The 20,025-nt window shown below is 35.3% G+C and overlaps 1 protein-coding gene across 2 annotated transcripts in view; it reads left to right on the top strand.

The window, feature by feature from the left end:
* Positions 1-20,025, top strand: part of EPS15 (epidermal growth factor receptor pathway substrate 15) — a 155,583-nt gene that overhangs the window by 100,417 nt on the left and 35,141 nt on the right. For both annotated transcript variants that reach the window (XM_042951217.1, XM_042951218.1), the window contains exons 14-20: positions 3,914-4,075; positions 4,487-4,684; positions 10,976-11,179; positions 13,020-13,136; positions 13,361-13,451; positions 16,082-16,117; positions 17,015-17,151. In XM_042951217.1, coding sequence (XP_042807151.1) covers positions 3,914-4,075; positions 4,487-4,684; positions 10,976-11,179; positions 13,020-13,136; positions 13,361-13,451; positions 16,082-16,117; positions 17,015-17,151 — 945 coding nt within the window. The remainder of the gene's footprint in view (positions 1-3,913; positions 4,076-4,486; positions 4,685-10,975; positions 11,180-13,019; positions 13,137-13,360; positions 13,452-16,081; positions 16,118-17,014; positions 17,152-20,025) is intronic.

Raw genomic sequence — 20,025 nt, 5'->3', positions numbered from 1 at the left:
AGAGGTATATGATACTTAAACTGCAAACTTGACATTTTTGGATTATGAAAGTAATATTGGTCCATAATTTATAAAATATAGAAAAATATAAAAAGAAAAAGCTCTACAATTTCAGCGAGAGCCATTGTTAACATTTTGCTGTATTTTTAATGAATATACATAAATGGTTTTATATTTATTTGTGATTATACTGTACATGCCTTTGTATTTAGCTTTTAAAAATTAACATTAGGTCCTAGACATTTTCTTACATTACATGACCCTTTTAAGGTAAATTTTGTTTTTAATTAGATTCATAATAAAAGTAGAGACATCAAAATTATATCTATTTATAACATCCAGGTATTATTAGAGATGAAGTCCAAGATTTGGTGTGGGTGGGGGGTGAGGGGGGAGGCAGGAGGTTGAGAGAGGTTGGGAACTTAGAGTGTTTGAGGATGGGAGTAGGTAACAGATATTTTTTCCTTTTCCCATTTTTAGTTAAGGGGAAAAAGAAAAAAGATTTTTTCCACAGGATTCTTAAAAAATGCTTTTTAGGCCAGCATATCATTATATATAAACTATATAATAATAACTTTATAACCAAAGTAAGGTATTTATGATGGATTATATTCTCAAATCAGTAAAATTACTTTAGAGCTGCAGGTGGCATTTAAAAAATATTTTATAATTGACTTATAAGAAATTTTCAATCCACTGTAGTTTTTCAAGTTACTGTGTTAAAGTGAACCTGCCTTCCTGAAGAGTAAGCATATAGGGTCACCTGGGTGGCTCAGGTGGTTGAGCATCCCACTCTTACTTTTGACTCAGGTCATGATCTGACAGTTTGTGGGATTGAGCCCCATTTTGGCTCCAGGATGATCATGGAACCTGTTTGAGATTCTCCCATTCTCTCCCTCTGCCCCTCTCCCGAACTTGCGTACTCTCTCTCTTTTAAAAAAAATAATAGTACATAATATTATGTAAAAAAGCACAAATATAAACGCTTAAAAATGTAAGAAAGGTATATGTTATAGTAAAATGCTAAAGCAGTAAAGATTATTTCCACATACAGTAATGGAGATTTTAAATGTCAGATCAGTCTTGGTCTATAGACTATAAAAATATTGAACCAGTACAGAAACTTAAGTGGTATTTTAACAAAAACCATTTATTAGGTCAGTTTGAGGCTACTATTAATATTTACTTATAGTTTAAATACAGGGTGAAGCTTTTCACAGCATGTTAAAAGAACATAAAATCCTTTCTTTCTATCAACCTCAGGCACATTTTCCAATAGTTTCTCCCAGGTACTAGAAACTTTGTGATAGTTACAAATCATTGTTTAATCATCTGGAATGTGCTAGCATTATACTAGATTGTGGAACCTCAAAGAAAGGTGAGACATTGGTTTTGTCCTTCAGCAGCTTATTATTTAGAGGTAACTATAATACAGTGTAGTAAGTGTGGTAATAGAGGTTAGGTACAAACTGCTGTAAGAACATAAGTAAAGGAAGCTCAAGGTGAGTCCGAGGAGATTAAATTTGACTGGGCTTTGAAGAATGAATAGTGTTTCCAGATAATCATGGTATGGAAGGGCACTCAAGGAAGAAGAAATGGCTTAGGCAAAAGGCACAGGGACATTGAAGTATATTGTGTCTTGGAGAAAGAAGATGGTGTATTGAGGCTGGGGCACTGGTGAATATAAGGAAAAGAGGGTAGTAGAAGAGAAAGGATAACGTGGGGCCCAGAATTAAAGGTTCTAATGTACCTTGCAGGCAGTTTTACTTTATCCCACAGATAAGAGGGAGCCATTATGTATTTTATAGCAGAGTGACTAAAGAACTCTTCTTTACAATGAATTGTTTTCTTAAGAAAGTTGGACATGTGTAATAGGAAGAAACAAAGGCAGAAAAATAAAGCATGAGTCAAGGAAAGGACAATGAAAACTAGCATGTATTTATTGAGGGCCAATGCCAGGTGCATATCTAAAACAACATCTTCATTTTGAGTATGGTTCAGTTAATAGTATAGGCAAGGTTAAAAATTTAGGCATGAAAAAATATTAGGCATTCTGGGAAATTGATGATAAAATACTAGTGGAGCTTACCATTACGAATCTATGATCACATAGACTCATGGAATTTACGCACAAGAAGGGTTTCATGATCATCTATTGTGTTGGCCCTTTTAAAGGAACTTTTTAAAGAAAGCAGCATGATAGTAGTTGCACTTTTAATCAGTTGGTTGAGAAAATATAAGTAAAAATCAGTTATTAAAAGCATTGTTCAATGTTTTATTTAATCACCCAAGCATCTACATGTATTTAAGAAATAGTGGTGTACTAGTGAAAGTTTAATCTGTAGACACTGTGTATAGCTTAGTGATTAAGAGCTCAGACTCTAGAATCAGAACCTAGTTTGAATCCATCACCTGTTAACTGTAACTTTGGACAAGTACTTGCCCATCTGTGCCTCAGTTTTCTCATTTGTAAAATGTGATTAACAATAGTACCTACTTCATAGGTCAGTCATATGGATTATAAATGAATTCATGTATGTAAGGAGCCTGGACCAATACCTAGCACATTATAAGGGCTATTGTAGACGTCCTTGTTTTGTATAAATCGTGTGTAATTCAGAACCTTCTAAGTTTTTCTTTTGTTGTTCTTAGATTCTTACTCTGATGAATGATTGTTGGGGTCTTTGAACAGTATGTTAGTAAAAAGATATCATTATTTTTAGGGGTGCATGAATGGTTCTCCATATCCAGAATAGACAAAGCTTTTAGAGATGGAAAGTAGATTGGTGGTTGCCTAGGGCTGGGGATATTGGGAAGGAAATAGAGAGTGACTTGCTAGTGGGTATGGGGTTTCTTTTTGGGGCAATGAAAATGTTCTAAAAGAAATTGTGATGGTTGCACAGCTCTGTAAAGGTACTAAAAACCATTGAATTGTACACTTTAAATGGGTGAGTTGTTCAGTATATTTATCTTAGTAAAGCTGTTCTAGAAAATGAATAAAATTATTGGTATATATGAAGGAGACTTAGGGAAGGGAGGTGGTTGTAATGGTACTGGCGATGCTTGATGAGGAAGGCCTCACTGAGAAGGTTATGGTTGAGCAAAGACTTGAAAGAGATGAGGGACTGAGCCATATGGATACCTGGGGGGAGAACTTTCTAGGAAGAAGGGGTAATCAGTGGAAGATCTTGAGAGGAACCTGTTGGAGGAGCAGCAGTGAGGCCTAGAGTGGCTGAGCAAGGGAGAGTGCAGTAGGAAACGAAGTTGAGAGATATAGGGCACCGTGAGGACTTTTTATAGAAAGGGAGATGGGGAGTCAATGCAGAGTTTTGAGTAGAGGAGTGACTCATCTGACACAGGTTTTTAACAGTGGCTGATGTGCTGAAAATAAACTGTAGGTAGCCTGGGTGGAAACAGGGAAACCAGTTAGAAGGCAGCAATCCAGGAGGAGATAATAGTGACCTGGACCAAGGTAGAGGAAAAAAAATGGTCAGTTTGAATATATTCTGAAGGAAGAAGCAGTAAGATTTGCTGACGATGGAGATGAGATGTGAGAGAAAGAGAAGAGTCAAAGAAGATGCTGCTCTTTTTGGCCAGAGAAACTGAGGGGGAAGACTGAAGATAAAGCAGATTTGGGGGGTGGAAATGCCAGGAGTTCTGTTTTTGACATGTTCAAGAAGTTCATCGGACATCGAAGGACAGATTTGAGTAAGCAAATTGGATTTTAAAACCTGGAGTCTAGGGAAGAAATCCTCAAGTAAAGACCGTATTTAAAGCTAGGATTCCTCCAATCCACCAACATAATATGCTGAATAAGATGAGACTTTATTTTCCCTTAAGGTAATCTTTTAAAAATTGTTAACCTTCCCCTCTCTCCAAAGATAATAAATATGTTAATTTTCTTGTATTTCAGGATCTTCAAGATGAAGTTCAAAGGGAGAATACTAATCTGCAAAAATTACAGGCCCAGAAACAGCAAGTACAGGAACTCCTTGATGGACTAGATGAGCAGAAATCCCAGCTGGAGGAGCAACTGAAGGAAGTTAGAAAGAAATGCGCTGAGGAGGCCCAGCTGGTAAAGTGGCCATTTGCTGCTGTCTGTATCCATACCTTGGTTGCTTTTCCTGGTGTAAGATGGGAACATGCTTTGCTTATTATTGTTGTTGCTGTTGTTGTTAGGTGGCAATCTAATCAACAGTTGGGGCACATGAAGGAGTTGGAGCACTGTTCATCTGGAAATTACAGGCCCTCTTTAGGGGAAAGAGGGCCCTTAATGTACTACTTTTCTAAATTTTAGCTGAAAGTATGGTACCTATACCTTCAAGTTCCCTCTATTCATCCCCTAATTGCCCTTTTCTACCAAAAATATAAACTTCAAAAAACACCACAGTAGTAAACTAAACAAATAAACATATTTGCATTATGGAACATTTTAATGACATCTCTTTTTTATCTCTCTTTCTTCTCATTCACTTCCATGTGATAGATCTCATCCCTGAAAGCTGAATTGACTAGTCAAGAATCACAGATCTCCACTTACGAGGAAGAGCTGGCCAAAGCTAGGGAGGAGCTGAGTCGCTTACAGCAAGAAACGGCAGAATTGGAGGAGAGTGTGGAGTCAGGGAAGGCTCAGCTCGGACCTCTTCAGCAGCACCTCCAAGATTCACAACAGGAAATCAGTTCAGTAAGTCTTTGTGACAGCGAGAAACATGCTCAAATGGGGCCTCACCATATCCTCTTAGTGAATAATACTTGTGTTCCTTTACCCTCTGCCTAGTTTATTATTCATTTTTCATTAATTTTGTACAAATAGGTTTTTTGTTGCCTGTCATAAATTAAGACTGTTATACATCGTGTATCTGATTATTATCATTGGAGTCCTGGTTAAGAGTATGGGTTTTGTGGTTACATGGTTTAGGTTTAAGTGCTGTCTCTGCCACTTAACTGTGTGAATTACCTTAGTATCAGATTCCTTATCTTTGCAATTAGAAAATTAACAGTACTTCTACCTTTTAGGTCTGTTGTAAGGATTAAATGCAATGTAAAGGCTTAAATAACTGTGAGACATTTTAGCGTAGTGTTTGGTACATAAATGCTTGCTAACTGTTGCTTATTTTTGTAAATAACAAAATTTACAAAATTGGGATTCTGATCTTAAAACCAGTTTTGCTCATTTGGAGACCTTTATTTTTTTTATTAGAAAATTGTTCTTTGTATAGATAAACGTGCCATGTTGTGTGAGTCCAGAGTATAGACCTTTTGCTTTGTTTTTTTCTGGGCTTCCCTATGTGGAGAATAGTATTTTGTAGAATGATAGTAAGATGGTTAGTTAGGAGCAGAGAGATCATGTAGCTCATTCCTTTCATTTTGAATTTGAACCAGCTAAAGCCAAGGAACATTAAGCAACTCACCTATGGTTACATAGCCTTTAAAAAGGAGCCACAGCCTAGAATGCAGATATTCTAACATGTAGTCCAGTGTTCTCAGTTAATTATTATGTATAATGAAGCCCTACCCTTAATATATTTCCTTCCCCTCTCTTGTAGGTGAATAACTACTCACTCATCTTGCAAGACATAGCTTAACTTCTTATTTCTTTATAGCATTTTCTGAACCCTGCCTTTATTGGACTCGACTTCTGTTACGGCATTCGTAACATTTTCCCCTAAATATTTGTTTCTGTGTCTGTCTCCCCAAGCAGACTGAGCTTTTTGGTCTAGAAACTTACACATTTTTTTCTGTCATCATTTAGCGTAGTTCTTATCCCAGTATAGGTACTCAATATACAGGTAACCCAAAAGAATGCTATCCTAGTGAGACTGCTACCAACTGAATGAATATTCTTTAAAATAATTTTCTTCTTTGAGTTTTTTTTAAAATTGGTTTTTTGAGGTATAATTTACATACCATAAAATTCACAGCTTTTAAGGGTACATACAATTCAGTGATTTTCAGTAAATTTAGAATTGTTCAAACATCACAATCCAGTTTTAGAACATCTCTATCACTCCTAAAAGATCCCTTGTGCCCATCTGTGTGAGTCCCCACTTCTACCCCTAAGTAATTACTAATCTGCTTTCTATTTCTATAGATTTGCCTTTTTGAGCACTTCATGTAGATGAAATCAAACACTGTGCAGCCTTTTTCATGTGGTTTCCTTCACACGCATAATGTTTTTGAGGCTCATCTGTGTTGTAGCATGTATCAACATTTATTTCATTGTGTATTTATAAAGTATTTTGTTTATCTATTCACTGATTAATGGGCATTTGGATTCTTTCTGCTTGTTGGCTATTATGAATAATGCTGCTATGAACATTTGCATACAATTCTTCATATGGACATGTGTTTTCCTTTCTCCTGGATATGGAATAGTTGGTTATATTGTGAAGTTCTGATTAAATTTTTTTTTTTAATTTTTTTTTTTTTTTTTAACTTTAGGAGCACCTGGGTGGCTCAGTTGGTTAAGTGTCCGACTTTGGCTCAGGTCATGATCTCGCAGATCATAAGTTCGAGCCCCACATTGGGCTCTGTGCTGATGGCTCAGAGCCTGGAGCCTGCTTCAGATTCTGTGACTCCTTCTCTCTCTGTCCCTCCCCACTTGTGCTCTGTCTCTCTCAAAAACAAATAAACATTAAAAAAAATTTTTTTTAAACTTTAAATTGCCAAACTGTTTTCCAAAGTCACTGTACCATTTCACATTCCCACTAGCAATATATGAGGGTTCCAGTTTCTCCACAATGTTAACAACACTTTATTGCCTACCTAACTGATTATAATTGTTCTAGTGTGTGTGAAGTGGTGTCCCATAGTTTCTAATTTGCATTTTTCTAATGACTAGTGATGTTAAGCATCTTTTCATGTGCTTATTAGCCATTCGTAAATCCTCTTGGATGAAATGTCTGTGTAAGTCTTTTGACCATTTTAAAAAATTGGATTGTCTAATTATTATGAAATTACAAGCATTTAAAAAAATATATTTTGGATATAGGTTCTTTATCAGATATTTGATTAGCAAATAATTTCTCCCCATATCATGCTTGTCTTTTCATTTTCTTTGAGGTTTTTGAAAGGAGACTTTTTTCAAAGGAAGGAACGTAAATGAGAAAAGTAGAAAGGACTCTGGATATTATAAATTATTACCGAGAAAATAAAAACAGTATTTATGAGCAAGGAAAATAATCTCAGCAAAATATTCTACCAAGTGTGCCAGAAGATATTTGGGATCTGTGGAAGGAATTATATCCTTGCATCTGATCTCCAAACCTTAAAAACAAACATACCAGGGGCACCTGTCTGGCGCAGTCAGTAGAGCATGGGACTCTTGATCTTGGGGTCATAAGTTCAAGCCCCATGTTGGGTGTAGAGTTTACTTAAAAAATAAAAATAAATAAAAAATAAATAAAAAAGGAAAGAACAAACATAGCAATTTCTTACATTTGACTGAGTGACTTGTGTCTTTCCCACAAAGGGCAGTATTTTCCCATGGGTCTATAAAAATGAAAATCCAGTTGTAAATTTTCCTGCGGTTTTAATTGCCCTTTAAAGCCAGACAGCTTTTCTGGTAAAAGGAATAATTGAAGAAAAATTTTCTGATTTGCTGAATTTTCATCTTCTTACCTTGTATTTATGGTAAGAAAAAGCAAAGAACCTCTGGCTTTAAGTCTATGTATCTTACTTACATGATACATACTATTTTAATCTATGTGTTTCTGGCATTCTGATAGAGCTTGTGTTAGTTGTGTGATTTTTTTTCTCTATATCCTCTAAGTTTATGCAGAGACTAAGAAAGAAGAGAGTTGCGTGAGAGAGCGAGACACGGGAAAGCCTAGTTTTGTTCAAGATTTTATTGTCTCAGAAGTAATTATAAGGAATAAATTGTCCTACATAGAACTCTTTGATTGGCAAGTATTTCCACATACTGCTTCATCTATATGATGGGTATTTAAGGTTTGAAAATTCTTTTATTTATTTATTCATTCATTCATTCATTCATTTATTTTTAAGTTTTTTATTTAAGTCACTTCTACACCCAACATGGGGCTCGAACTCACAATCCTGAGATCAAGAGTCACATGCTTTTCCAACTAAGCTAGTTAAGTACCCCAAGGTTTTAAATTTTAGACTGTAAAGGTGTAGTGGGTATTGAAATTTATTTAATGGTCATGATAAAATTCTTTTAAAAAATGAAATAAAGCAAGAGTGTCCTGAAGCGTTCAAAGCTTTTGAGTCTTTAGTGCTGCTAATCACTGAGGTGTTCATTATTTCAGACTCCATGAAGCCGACCCAACTTGACATCCACTGATAACTGGAAGCAAATAAATGTCATCTTATCGCTCCTCAAATGCTTGCAGCCTGGTGTGTTAAAATAATTTTGTGAGCTTTAGGAGGTTCAGTCAGGAACAAGAAAAAAGTCAGAAATGGGAAAATATAGAGGAGATATTGGGCAGCTCTGAAGCAGATGGACAAGGGGAGAGCTGTGCCTCTGGTCCCCACGGAAAACATCTCCCTGGCCTGTATAGTCAGTGATTGTGCCCAACTCAGTGAGAAACACTGCCTTACCCATAAACATAAAATTGTTTTATCCAAATAGCATAAAATTGTTTTATACATGCACATTTGTTCTCCTCATATACATTGCAAGTATTTAATGTATAAAAGATCAAATTAACTGTTGTTAATAATGGAGCACTGCACTATGTACATTTGTAAAAATAGGAAGTGAGAAGTCTGATAATTCTACCTCCTGGAGAAAAACAATGTTTGCAGTATGGTATCTTTTTAGAATTCTGTCTGCACATGGATGCACCTGTCTTTGTGTGCCTGTGCATTCATATATATACTTATACCTGTTGTTTTTGTTTAGAAAAAATAAAGACATACTTTGTATTTGAAAAAATGAATACAAATAAAAATGAAATAAGACAGAATAGAAAACATCAGGGTGCATTACATGGCATAAGGATAAGTACTATCATGAAATTTTTTCACAATTGTATGTGTATATATGTGTGTGTGCATGTGTGTAAATTATTTATATGGATCAGTGTATCTATATATGTGTTTATGTACATGCATATTCAAATAAATACATATATATTTACTGTGTTAGGGTGTAAAATCTATTTCTTTCTATGGATTAAAGTAAAAAAATATTTATAAGCCACAACTCAATAGCACTAGGAATATACAAGGCATATGCTATGTGTTACAAATGTGTAGTATTTTGGATTGTTAGTTTAAATTCTCAATACAGTACAGTTTGGTAGATACATATGCTTACTGATAACCCACTGTTTAAATTTATAAACACAATACTTGTGTCCATTCAATGAACATAAAAGCACTTACGGTGTACATCATTGTGCTAGATGTTGGACATACAAAGTTGATGGCAAAAGTTGTGGTCCCTGCCCACAAAGAGATCAAGGTCTTTAACTTTTTAAATGTGGAATGAATTAGTGGAAAAGAAATAGGAAAATTTAATTGGTATAATAGTGAGAAATGCAGTGTGCTAGGCACTTTTATACTCAATGTCCACTGTTTACACAGACCTTTACATTTTACAGAGTTTTTTCAAAAATTTCTGCTTCATTTAATCATCTGTGGAGATAGTTCTTACTTCATGGGTTGAGAAGTGGAAGCTTGGAGACTAAACTTTGACTAAGAGAGTTGAAGGTGATAGAGCTTGATTGACATCTGTCTCCCAGTCCAAAATAGTGTTCCTTTCTCAGCTGATGACCCTGAAAAGACCTTTGGTAAATTACAGATTCCAAAATGAGCAACTTAAAAACCTTATGCAGAAAATAAGGTTAGGGGAATTGAGACTTGATTTATGAAATGCTAATAGGTAATTTTTATGATTCCTAAAACAAAACAAAACAACCACACAACATGCTAATAAATAAAGGGAATTCCAATGTAGCATGAAAAATATATTTTATGAAAAATGGGCACTATTCACTAAAATTCCATTCATTACTCCTTTTCACTAGAAACATATTTTTTTAATGTTTATTTATATCTGAAAGAGAGAGATACAGCGCATGAGTGGGGAGGGGCAGAGAGAGAGGGAGACACAGAATCTGAAGCAGGCTCCAGGCTCCAAGCTGTCAGCACAGAGCCCGATGCGGGGCTTGAACTCACAAACCATGAGAGCATGACCTGAGCCAAAGTTGGACACACAACTGTCTGAACCATCCAGGCACCCCAACTAGAAACATATTTTGATTCTGACCTCTCTTCAGTTTCTTTGAGATGTTTGTTAATTTATTTTTCTTTATTATAGTTGTTGGTATCAATAAGCATTTTTTTCGTGCTTCTGGTCCCAATCTTTTTCTTTCAATACTGAATATTACAGCTTATTGAATTCTGCCTCTGTGTCCCCCTATTGTCCCAGAAATATAAAGTCACTTGGATACTGAAATCCAAAATACTTTGTCCTTTATTTAACATGTTTAGAATAGCTTAGTTTTAGAGACCATTCCTAGGACTCTAGCCCATTAATAAATAATGCCAGAGCATAGGACAGTAGTTCATTTTACCTTCGTCTTCACTCCTTTCCTTCCCAATAGGAGTGTAGATGGCTCCAAACCCTTGTGTGCTCTCCCTCAACTTCCTTTATTTCTCCCATGCTTCATCACAAAATCTTCTCTTGCTCTCTTACTTTGCTATCTTTTTCCCAATACCCTGACATTTTACCCAATTATACCTAAAGGACACCAAAATGCAGATATTTGAATCAAAATTCTTGAAACTTTCAAAAGATGTACAAAAGCAAATCCATTTTTACTGGAATTTCAGGAGAACTTTCTGGGATGGATTACTGAAATCTCTAAGTCATACTGCATCCCCAGAGGATTCTCCTTAATGGAAGCAAATTTATCTTTGACTCAGTCTAAGGGTATAGCTATTTCTCTGTTGTGAGTCTTTCTAGTAATAAATTCTGTTTTGTATTTCTACTTTGTGTTGACAGATGCAAATGAAACTGATGGAGATGAAAGAGCTGGAAAACCATAATAATCAGTTAAATTGGTGCAGTAGCCCACACAGCATTCTTGTAAATGGTGCTACAGATTATTGCAGCCTCAGCACCAGCAGCAGTGAAACAGCTAACCTTAATGAGCATGCTGAAGGCCAAGGCAACCTGGAGTCTGAGCCCATACACCAGGAATCTCCAGTGAGTCTAATAGTTACATAACCTCCATAATCAACTTCAGAAGAAGAAAAGTTTTTGTTGACATCATACTTGATATAAATATGTGGCCTTGCCTTATCTAAGGACGGTTGAATTTTGTTTTTGTTTTTTTTCCCTCTAAGAGGCAGGTAGTAGGTATTGATTCAGCAGTTCTAACAGTTTTAATTAGTGTAAAATATAATTTCAATCAATTAATTATAAAGTGTGTTTTCAAAACAGCTCTATAGATAGTAACTTTATAAAACATTTTTTAAGTACTCTCACCCGATGCTGAAAGTAATTCTTTATTTCATAATGTTGAGGACATTTATTTACCAGCTGTTTAGAGAGCACCAGCTATGTGCAGCAGTGCTGCTGTATTATGTGTGAGAGCTGCAGACACAAAAGACTTTAGCCCTGCCTTTAAGTAGCATACAGTCTAGTAGTGTTACACTGTGTTAAAGGGCTGTGTTAAAGGGCTGTGATAAAGGAAGCACAGGATATTTAGGAAGGACAGCTTGGAGGGGGCTCAAGATTTTGTAGAGAAAGGTATACAGGTGAGCTTCAGAGTAAGAAGGGTTAAGTAAAGAAGAAGGTGCTATGTTCATGGCAGAGAAAACAGCATTTGCATAGGTATGAGATGGGAGAAAACATGCCTCATAGGGTCACAAGAAGTTCTTGAAGGCCATCTTGTGATGGTGGGGAGAGTATTGATAGGAGATGAGGCTTTCTTATAGTGGCTACCTGCATTACCTCTTTCTTAAAATAGAGATGTCTGCACCCCATTCCAAACTTGCTGAACTAGAGTTTCTGGAATGGTGCCAGGTACATATATTTTTACAAAAAAATTCCACAAGTGATTATGATGTGTACCTGGATAAAAATGACCACTTTTAGGTTACAAAGGGCTAGAGAGTAAGATATTCGGATTCATCTTGAAGCATTGGGTGATTTATTTTATTGCACTGAGTAGCCACTGAAGAATTATAAGCAAGAAGTGACATGATTGTATTTACCTTTTAGAAAATGTAGAAAATGGATTCAGGAGTGGGACTGGACACATAGATTTGTTAAGAAACTATCGGAATGGTCTGTGTGATACTGTTTTAGCCTAAACTTAAGCAGTAATTGGAGGAATGATGATGAGAAGAATACAAGCTTGAGAAATATAAAAGATATAAAATTAACAAACTGATTTTTATTTAGGCATTGCAATCTTGGATTCATTATATAATATTCTTTTAAGTACAAAAGGCAGATTACTCGGTTATCCTTCAAAAACATAGGGTGATATAAAATGGAGATTTCTGCCACTTCTTAAGCCCTTTTACCTACTGGTCAAAATCCAGAAAGCAATGGGAAACCACTGAAGAAAGTTTAACCAGAAGGGTCATGATCAGACTCACATTTTAGATCTATTATTTTGGCTACTATAAGAAGGATTGATTGGAAGGGCACATATTGGAAGCAGGAAGTCATTTGGAAGGTTTTTACAGTGAGCTAGAGACCAGAATGATGATACTATAAATGGATGATAGTGACAGTGAGGATGAAAAGGAATGGATTTGAGAAGAAGGTAGGAGGTTGACTCAGCAAGACTTGGAAGCTAGCTGGGGGATGACCAAAGGGAAGTAGTTAAGGATGACCTGAAGTTTTCTGGCCTGATTGACTTCGATACTTGATGATACCATTTTCCTAAGAAAGCTTTTAAGAGAAGAACTCATTTAATGAATATGTTCTGTTTGTCTTTTGTATTTTTTAGTATGTTTTGGTTATCCTTTGTTAGTTTCCTATGACAAGTAGAAAATACATTGTTAGTCCATGTAACATTAATATTTTGTAGGCAAGAAGTAGTCCTGAAATACTGCCTTCTGGTGTGACTGATGACAACGAAGCGGTGACTACAGCTGTTAGTGAGAAAGTTTGTTCTGAATTTAATAGTGACAGACATTCAAAAGAGGTAAAAAATAATTTTATATGTAAGTGTTCTTTTACTGGTTTTTCTGGATAGGTTATATACTGTTTTAGGCTAAGGAAAGAAAAATGTGTTAAGTGAACTTTATGACTATAGAAATATTTGTTATATTACCTTTCATTGATTTTTCATAGCATGTTATATTTTAAAATGTTACATCTTAAAACTGGTTCCTAAAACAATATTTTTTAATTTAAAATTATTTTTAGGGAGATCCATTTAATGTAGAATCAAGTTCACTGCCTGATCCAGTTGCAGATACAAACTTGGATTTTTTCCAGTCTGATCCTTTTATTGGCAGTAAGTACTCTTATTTTTATATTATGGGTTTACCAGAAAAAAAGGCCTTTTAATATATAAACTGTATAAGAATTTCATATATAAATTATATAAGAATTAGTTTTGAGAGCCTACTTATTAAAACAAAAATAGAGGGGAGTAGAGATGTGATATGTTTGTACTTGCTGTATTTGTCCTCTTCAGGCAACTAACTTGTGGGACTAAGCCACTGATTATGTCTTACGAGCCTCTGATTAAGAGCATTTTTCTTCTTCAGAATAAGAATCAAAAGAAAGAGATATTATGGACCAGGAGAAGAGATTAGGTACTCTTAAGTCAACCAGCAATTTTTACTACTAAAGTGCCCACACCGTGCTTTTAAAACAATGGAATCTATAGCAATTAGAAGCCTGATCCCTGCTCTTAAGGTGCCTAATGTGTTATTGAAGAAATAAATATAAGTTTAATAATTTAAAATACCTTATATTAATGTAAACTGTGTTATATACCACTGTGTCAAAGCTCTTTTTGCAATTTATTTCCAAATCAGTTTGTGAAACTGATAGGTCAGTTTACAACAGTTTTATTTTTATTTATTATTACTTTTTAAGTTTATTTATTTATTTAGAGAGAGAGGGGCAAGGAGGGACAGAGAGGGGGAGAAAGGATCCCAAGCAGGCTCCCCACTGTAAGTGCAGAGCCCAACATGGGGTCCAATCCCACAAACCATGAGATCATGGCCTGAGCCAAAATCAAGTTGGACGCCCAACCGACTGAGCCACCCAGGCCCCCTAAGTTTTTATTTCAAATCCAATTAGTTAATATACAGTGTAATATTAGTTTCAGGTGTAGAATTTAGTGATTCATCACTTATGTACAACACCTGGTGCTCATCACAAGTACTCTCCTTAGTCCCCATCACCTATTTAACCTATCCCCCTGACTACCTCCCCTCTGGTAACCATCAGTTTGTCCTCTATAGTTAAGAGTCTATTTCTTGGTTGGCCTCTCATTGTTTTCCCCTATAATAGTTTGTTTTGTTTCTTAAATTCCACATATGAGTGAAATCATATGGTATTGGTCTTTCTTTGACTTATTTTGCACTCCCTTGTTCCATCCACATTGTTGCAAATGGCAAGATTTCATTCTTTTTGATGGCTGAATAATATCCATGATACATATACATACATACCACATCTTTATGCATCCATCAGTCGATGGACATTTGGGCTGTTTCTCTAGTTTGGCTATTGTAGATATTGCTGCTGTAAACATCAGGGTACATGTACCTGTTTGAATTACTATTTTTGTATTCTTTGGGTAAACTTCTTTTTTTTTAATTTTTTGAGGAACCTCCATACTGCTTTCCAGAGTGGCTTCATCAGTTTGCATTCCCACCATCACTGCAAGAGGCTTCCCCTTTCTCCACATCCTCGCCAACACCTGTTTCTTGTGTTTTTACTTGTAGCCATTCTGACAGGTGTGAGGTGATAACGCCTTGTAGTTTTGATTTATATTTTCCTGAACATGAGTGATGTTGAGCATCTTCCATGTGTCTCTTAGCCAGGTGTATGTCTTCTTTGGAAAAATGTCTATTCATGTGTTCTTCCCACTCTTTAATTGGGTTATTTTTGGGGGGTGTTGAGTTTTATAAGTTCTTTATAGATTGTGGATACAACCCTTCATCGGATATGTCATTTACAAGTATCTTTTGTGGAGCATATTTCTATGTCCTTATTGGCCATTTGTCTACCTTCTTTGGAGAAATTTTATTCAAATAATTTGCCCATTTTTCATTGTTTCTTTTTATTGTTGACTTCTAAGTGTTCTTCACATATTCTGAATACAAGTCCCTTATCAAATATATAATTTGCAAATACTTTCTTGTATTTTGCATTGTCTTAATTTTGATCAAGTCCTACTTATCTGTATTTTCTTTCATCACTTGTGCTTTTGATATCATATCTAAGATCCAAAGTCATTAAGATTTACTCTTAAGTTTTCTTCTAAGAGTTTTATAGTTTTAGCTGTTACATTCAGTCTTTGATCTATTTTTAGCTAATTTTGGTATATGGTATGAGATAGGGGTCCAACTTTATTCTTTTGCATGTGGCTGTCCAGTTGTCCCAGCATCATTTGTTGAAAAGACTGTTTTCTCCATGGAATTTTCTTGGCACTCTTGTCAAATAACAAATGACCATAAATGTAAGGGTTTGTTTCTGGACTCTTTAGTTCTAGAAGAATTATTTTTTACTTCAGTGAAGCTCAGTGTCTTTGTTTCTGAACTGGTGATGGTAATACCCATCCAGTACTCTTGTGAAGAGTAGAGAATTTTGTTAGTAAAATTATTGCTGTTGTGCCTGCCTTTTCCCTTCTGTCTGTAACTTCAACTTGTGATCAAGAGTTAAGTATAATTGACTCCAGTTAAAATTAGCCTCTTTTATGAGGTATGTTAATGTTCTGCCTTTACTCTTTATTATTTTGAGTGTTTCCTAAAGGTGAATGGCATTTAGTGTTTTATCTACTTTGAGGTGGTTAATGAAAGAGACTTTGCTTTAACAAAATTTGCTTTTGTTTAAAGTTACTTTTAAGTAATGATGTCACACAGTAAATATTGTTATTGTGATTCCTACTTATTTATTTTATCACAGGTGATCCTTTTAAGGATGATCCTTTTGGGAAAATTGGTGAGTATATTATTGAGGTCTAACTTAGCTATAATTTGATTCTGCTTGATTATAAACTTAATGTTGTATTTAGAAATGAGAGATCAAAGGTAGTTATAGTAAGTGGACTTCTTTTTTATTCAATTTTTAAACTGTTATAAGGCCCCACTAAGATATTGTAGGTGCCTGGCACTTTTAGAAAGAAAGTGGTAGATGCTTGTGAATTTGCTTAATGAACTGTTAGCATTACTTTTTAAAAAATAACATTAATGTTTATATTTTGATGCTTTTAATAATACTTAGACTCATTTTTCCTTGTTCACCAAGGATTAGATGAGTATAGTGATCTGCGCTACTACAGGGTTTAGAACATTTTGTTTTCCTAAGATTACAGTGTATGAATGGGGGGAAAGAAAACATCTTAAAGAATTACTAAATATCAGGCTTTATAATATATTCTTTCCCTGGGATTTTACATTAGAATTAAAGCAAATCTTGTGTACCATTTGGTTATGCTTCCCAAACCTGTTCCAAATAAGTTTATTAGTTGAAAGACTGTATTTTTTAACCAAATCACAAAGGAATTTGTGATTCCCACTCCCCTAAAATTAGAATCACCTGCTTAGAGGAATTACTTAAACCTAGCATACAGGTAAACTTTGTGTAGTAAGTGTTGGCATTGTTGATTTGCTTTGGGTGAATGATGAACAAATAGGAAAAAGAATATTAATTCAAGCTATTTAACTAGGTGCAACTGTCTATATTTTTTTATAATCAACAATTGTATCCAAAGTACCTATTTTAGATTCTGTAGAAGTTAAAAATATCTTTTTATTAAGTCAATTATCATACCTTCAAGTGATAGGAAATTTAGTGTAGTAGTTTTTAGTCTTTCATGTATGTGCTGTGTTTTCTTAGATCCATTTGGAGGTGATCCTTTCAAAGGTTCAGATCCATTTGCATCTGACTGTTTCTTCAAGCAGTCCTCTACTGATCCTTTTGCCACTTCAAGTACCGACCCTTTCAGCGCAGCCAACAATGGCAGTAATACTTCGGTAAGTGGGTGGGTTAAAAATTGTTAAATGGATAAGAAGTGCCCTAAGTGAGTTTTTGAAATACACAGTGATGAAAGGATCCTCTTTTAGATTACTTCTGATGGGCTATGTAAAAAATCAGTCTCATCCAATCCATCTAGTTTTGGGTTCAAACTGGCATTTCACAGTTTTATCACACAGTGGAATTGTCTGGAGTAACTTATTTCATTGAAAAATCAAGTCCATCTTTCATAAGGCTCAAATATCCCCATTTAAATATCCCACTAGGGATATTTAAAATAAATGATTGGAAAGCCATAAACCAGTCTTCAATAAAGCTTTTCAGAAATGTGTGGTATGCATTATTGAAATAATGAAAATCAACCTAAAAACAACAGCATTGATCTTTTAGAAAACTAAAATTATTTATATTACTTTATAGACATATTTTATATATATTTTATAACACATTAATCTTGTAAAGAAATACAAATTCCCACTAAATGTCAGACTCTCTTGAGAACATATATACAAGTAACAGTCACTATTTAATAACCACATACTGTGATCCCAGTTCTTCTGTGTGCTATACATTCATTTTTTCTAATCATCAGCCTTGCAAAGTAGGTGTTGGTAGCCCTATTTTAACAATAAGGACACTGGAACTCAGAAGTAACCAAGGTCATACAGCTAAGTGCTTTATCATCTGGAGCCTTTAAAAACAAAATCTTTATATTATGGTTATTTAAACATACCCAAGATAGAGTAATATAATGAAATATTTTAATAAGCCTCCATGTATCCATCACCCAGATTCAATAATTATGAATGGTTTTGGAATTTTTTTTTGTTTTTATTTTTAGTTTTTATTTGGAGGCTTATTTTTTTTAAGGATGATATTTCTTATCCAAAAGTAAAACAGACCCAAAAAGGAACAGTTGATTGACAGGCATTTGAAAAAAAAAATTGTGTCTCTTTAATTCTCTTAGATTAAGAATACTCCCTTAAAAGAGTAATTGATTCTTTTAAAGTAATAGATTTTGATATTCTTTAATTGTTTTCTTTCTGTACTGAGTAAAGAGCTATTTGGCCAATAACTGGTATTTTCCATTGATGTAAAACTGAGCAAGTGCCTCCGTAACTGAATATTTGTGGTTTCCACAGGCTACTGGATACTGTGTTTTCCTATAACACTTAGTTTGCAATGTGGACCCATTTGCCAAATTCTTCTAAAATTGGCTGCAACCTGAATTTTTTTCCTTTTACCTTATTCTAGTCTCTTATTCACTCTTTTTTTATTTTTTTAAGTTTATTTATTTTATTTTGAGAGACAGAGCACAAGCAGGAGAGGGGCAGAGAGAGGAAGAGACAGAATCCCAAGTAGGCTCTGCACCATCAATCAGTACAGAGCCCGATGTGGGGCTTGAACTCATGAACTGTGAGATCATGACCTGAGCCAAGAGCAAGAGTCAGATGCTTAACCAACTGGGCCACCCAGGTGCCCCTCTTATTCTCCACTCTTATCATTAAAGAACAAGAAAGCCAAAGCAGCTCTTCCTAACTTAAAAATAAAACAAGTTTCTCCTTTTCCTCCTGCCTGGTAAAATTTTTCCACTATTTGTTCTATTTACTTGTTCTCCTTCCTCCCCAGTTTTTGAAACTGACATTGCCCTTGCTGACTGCTCTTGATTTCTCCATTAAAAACAAAACAAAAAACCAAACTGGCAATATACTAATAGCTCTGTTTGTCTCATCTCTTCTCTGTGCCAGGTATGGTGCTAAGCTCTTTTCCTGTGTTATTTCATTTCAGCTTCACAATAATCACATGAAGCTCAGGTTACCAGACTCATTTTTTTTTTAATTAAAAAAAATTTTTTTTAATGTTTATTTTTGAGATGGAGAGAGAGAGACAGAGCACGAGCAGGGGAGGGGCAGAGAGAGAGGGAAACACAGAATCTGAAGCAGGCTCCAAGCTCTGGAAGCTGTCAGCACAGAGCCCGATGAGGGGCTTACACTCATGAACTGTGAGATCATGACCTGAGCTGAAGTCGGATGCAACCAACTGAGCCACCTAGGCACCGGCAGACTCATTTCTAGATAAAGTAAGTGAGGCTTAAAGAGGTTAAGTGATAGTAAGTTAGTAAGTGTTAGGACTGAATTCAGACCTTGGTCTATCTGACCAAAATCTAAGGTCTTCACCACGGTAGTCTAAGATTTAAACTTTATTCTTCCCAGCTACAGTGCCCTTGTGTTTTGTGATCTTCCTTCTTTTTTAAATAGGCCTCTATTATGTTTTCAGGTCTGAGTCTGTCCCCAAAAGTCTTTTCTATTCCCTCAAGGCTAGTCTCTGTTCTCAGAGGGACGGAATTTAAAAAACCAACCCAAACCAAATAGTTGCCATTCCTTACTGTCCTAGCTAGTGTATGGTAGCATTGTGTAGGTACTAAATGATATAGTCAGAGTGGAGGGGTAGATGAGTGATGCTTAAGAGAGAGAATTTCAATGATAATTTTGAAACATTAATTCTATAAAATCATGCCATCTGAATTTTAGTTATGAAATTACTTTTGTGTACTAAATTGCCTAATTATCACACTGAACCTAACATTTAGTGGCCTCTTATTCCTTCATGGGCTGCACAGTCCCTCCTGTTCCTCTTACTGTCTTAATGGTCTTTTATGTGGGGCACAGTGTGATGAAGTAATAGAAATTAAACCCAACACTCATGTAGGCCTGCTTTTTCTAATTCTCTCTGTGATGGCAAATAAATCTGTAAGCTTTTGTTAAAAATCAGGCCTGTTAGCATTTCCTTCCCTGAAAGTAAAGAGAAGAAGCAATAATAGTTGGTGACTTAGGTTACGTCAGTGACTATTTCTCACACTGGTATTTTGACTA

The sequence above is a fragment of the Panthera leo genome, chromosome C1, assembly GCF_018350215.1.
Source record: "Panthera leo isolate Ple1 chromosome C1, P.leo_Ple1_pat1.1, whole genome shotgun sequence".
NCBI classification, from domain to species: domain Eukaryota; kingdom Metazoa; phylum Chordata; class Mammalia; order Carnivora; family Felidae; genus Panthera; species Panthera leo.
This window is presented reverse-complemented; position numbering and strand designations above follow the sequence as displayed.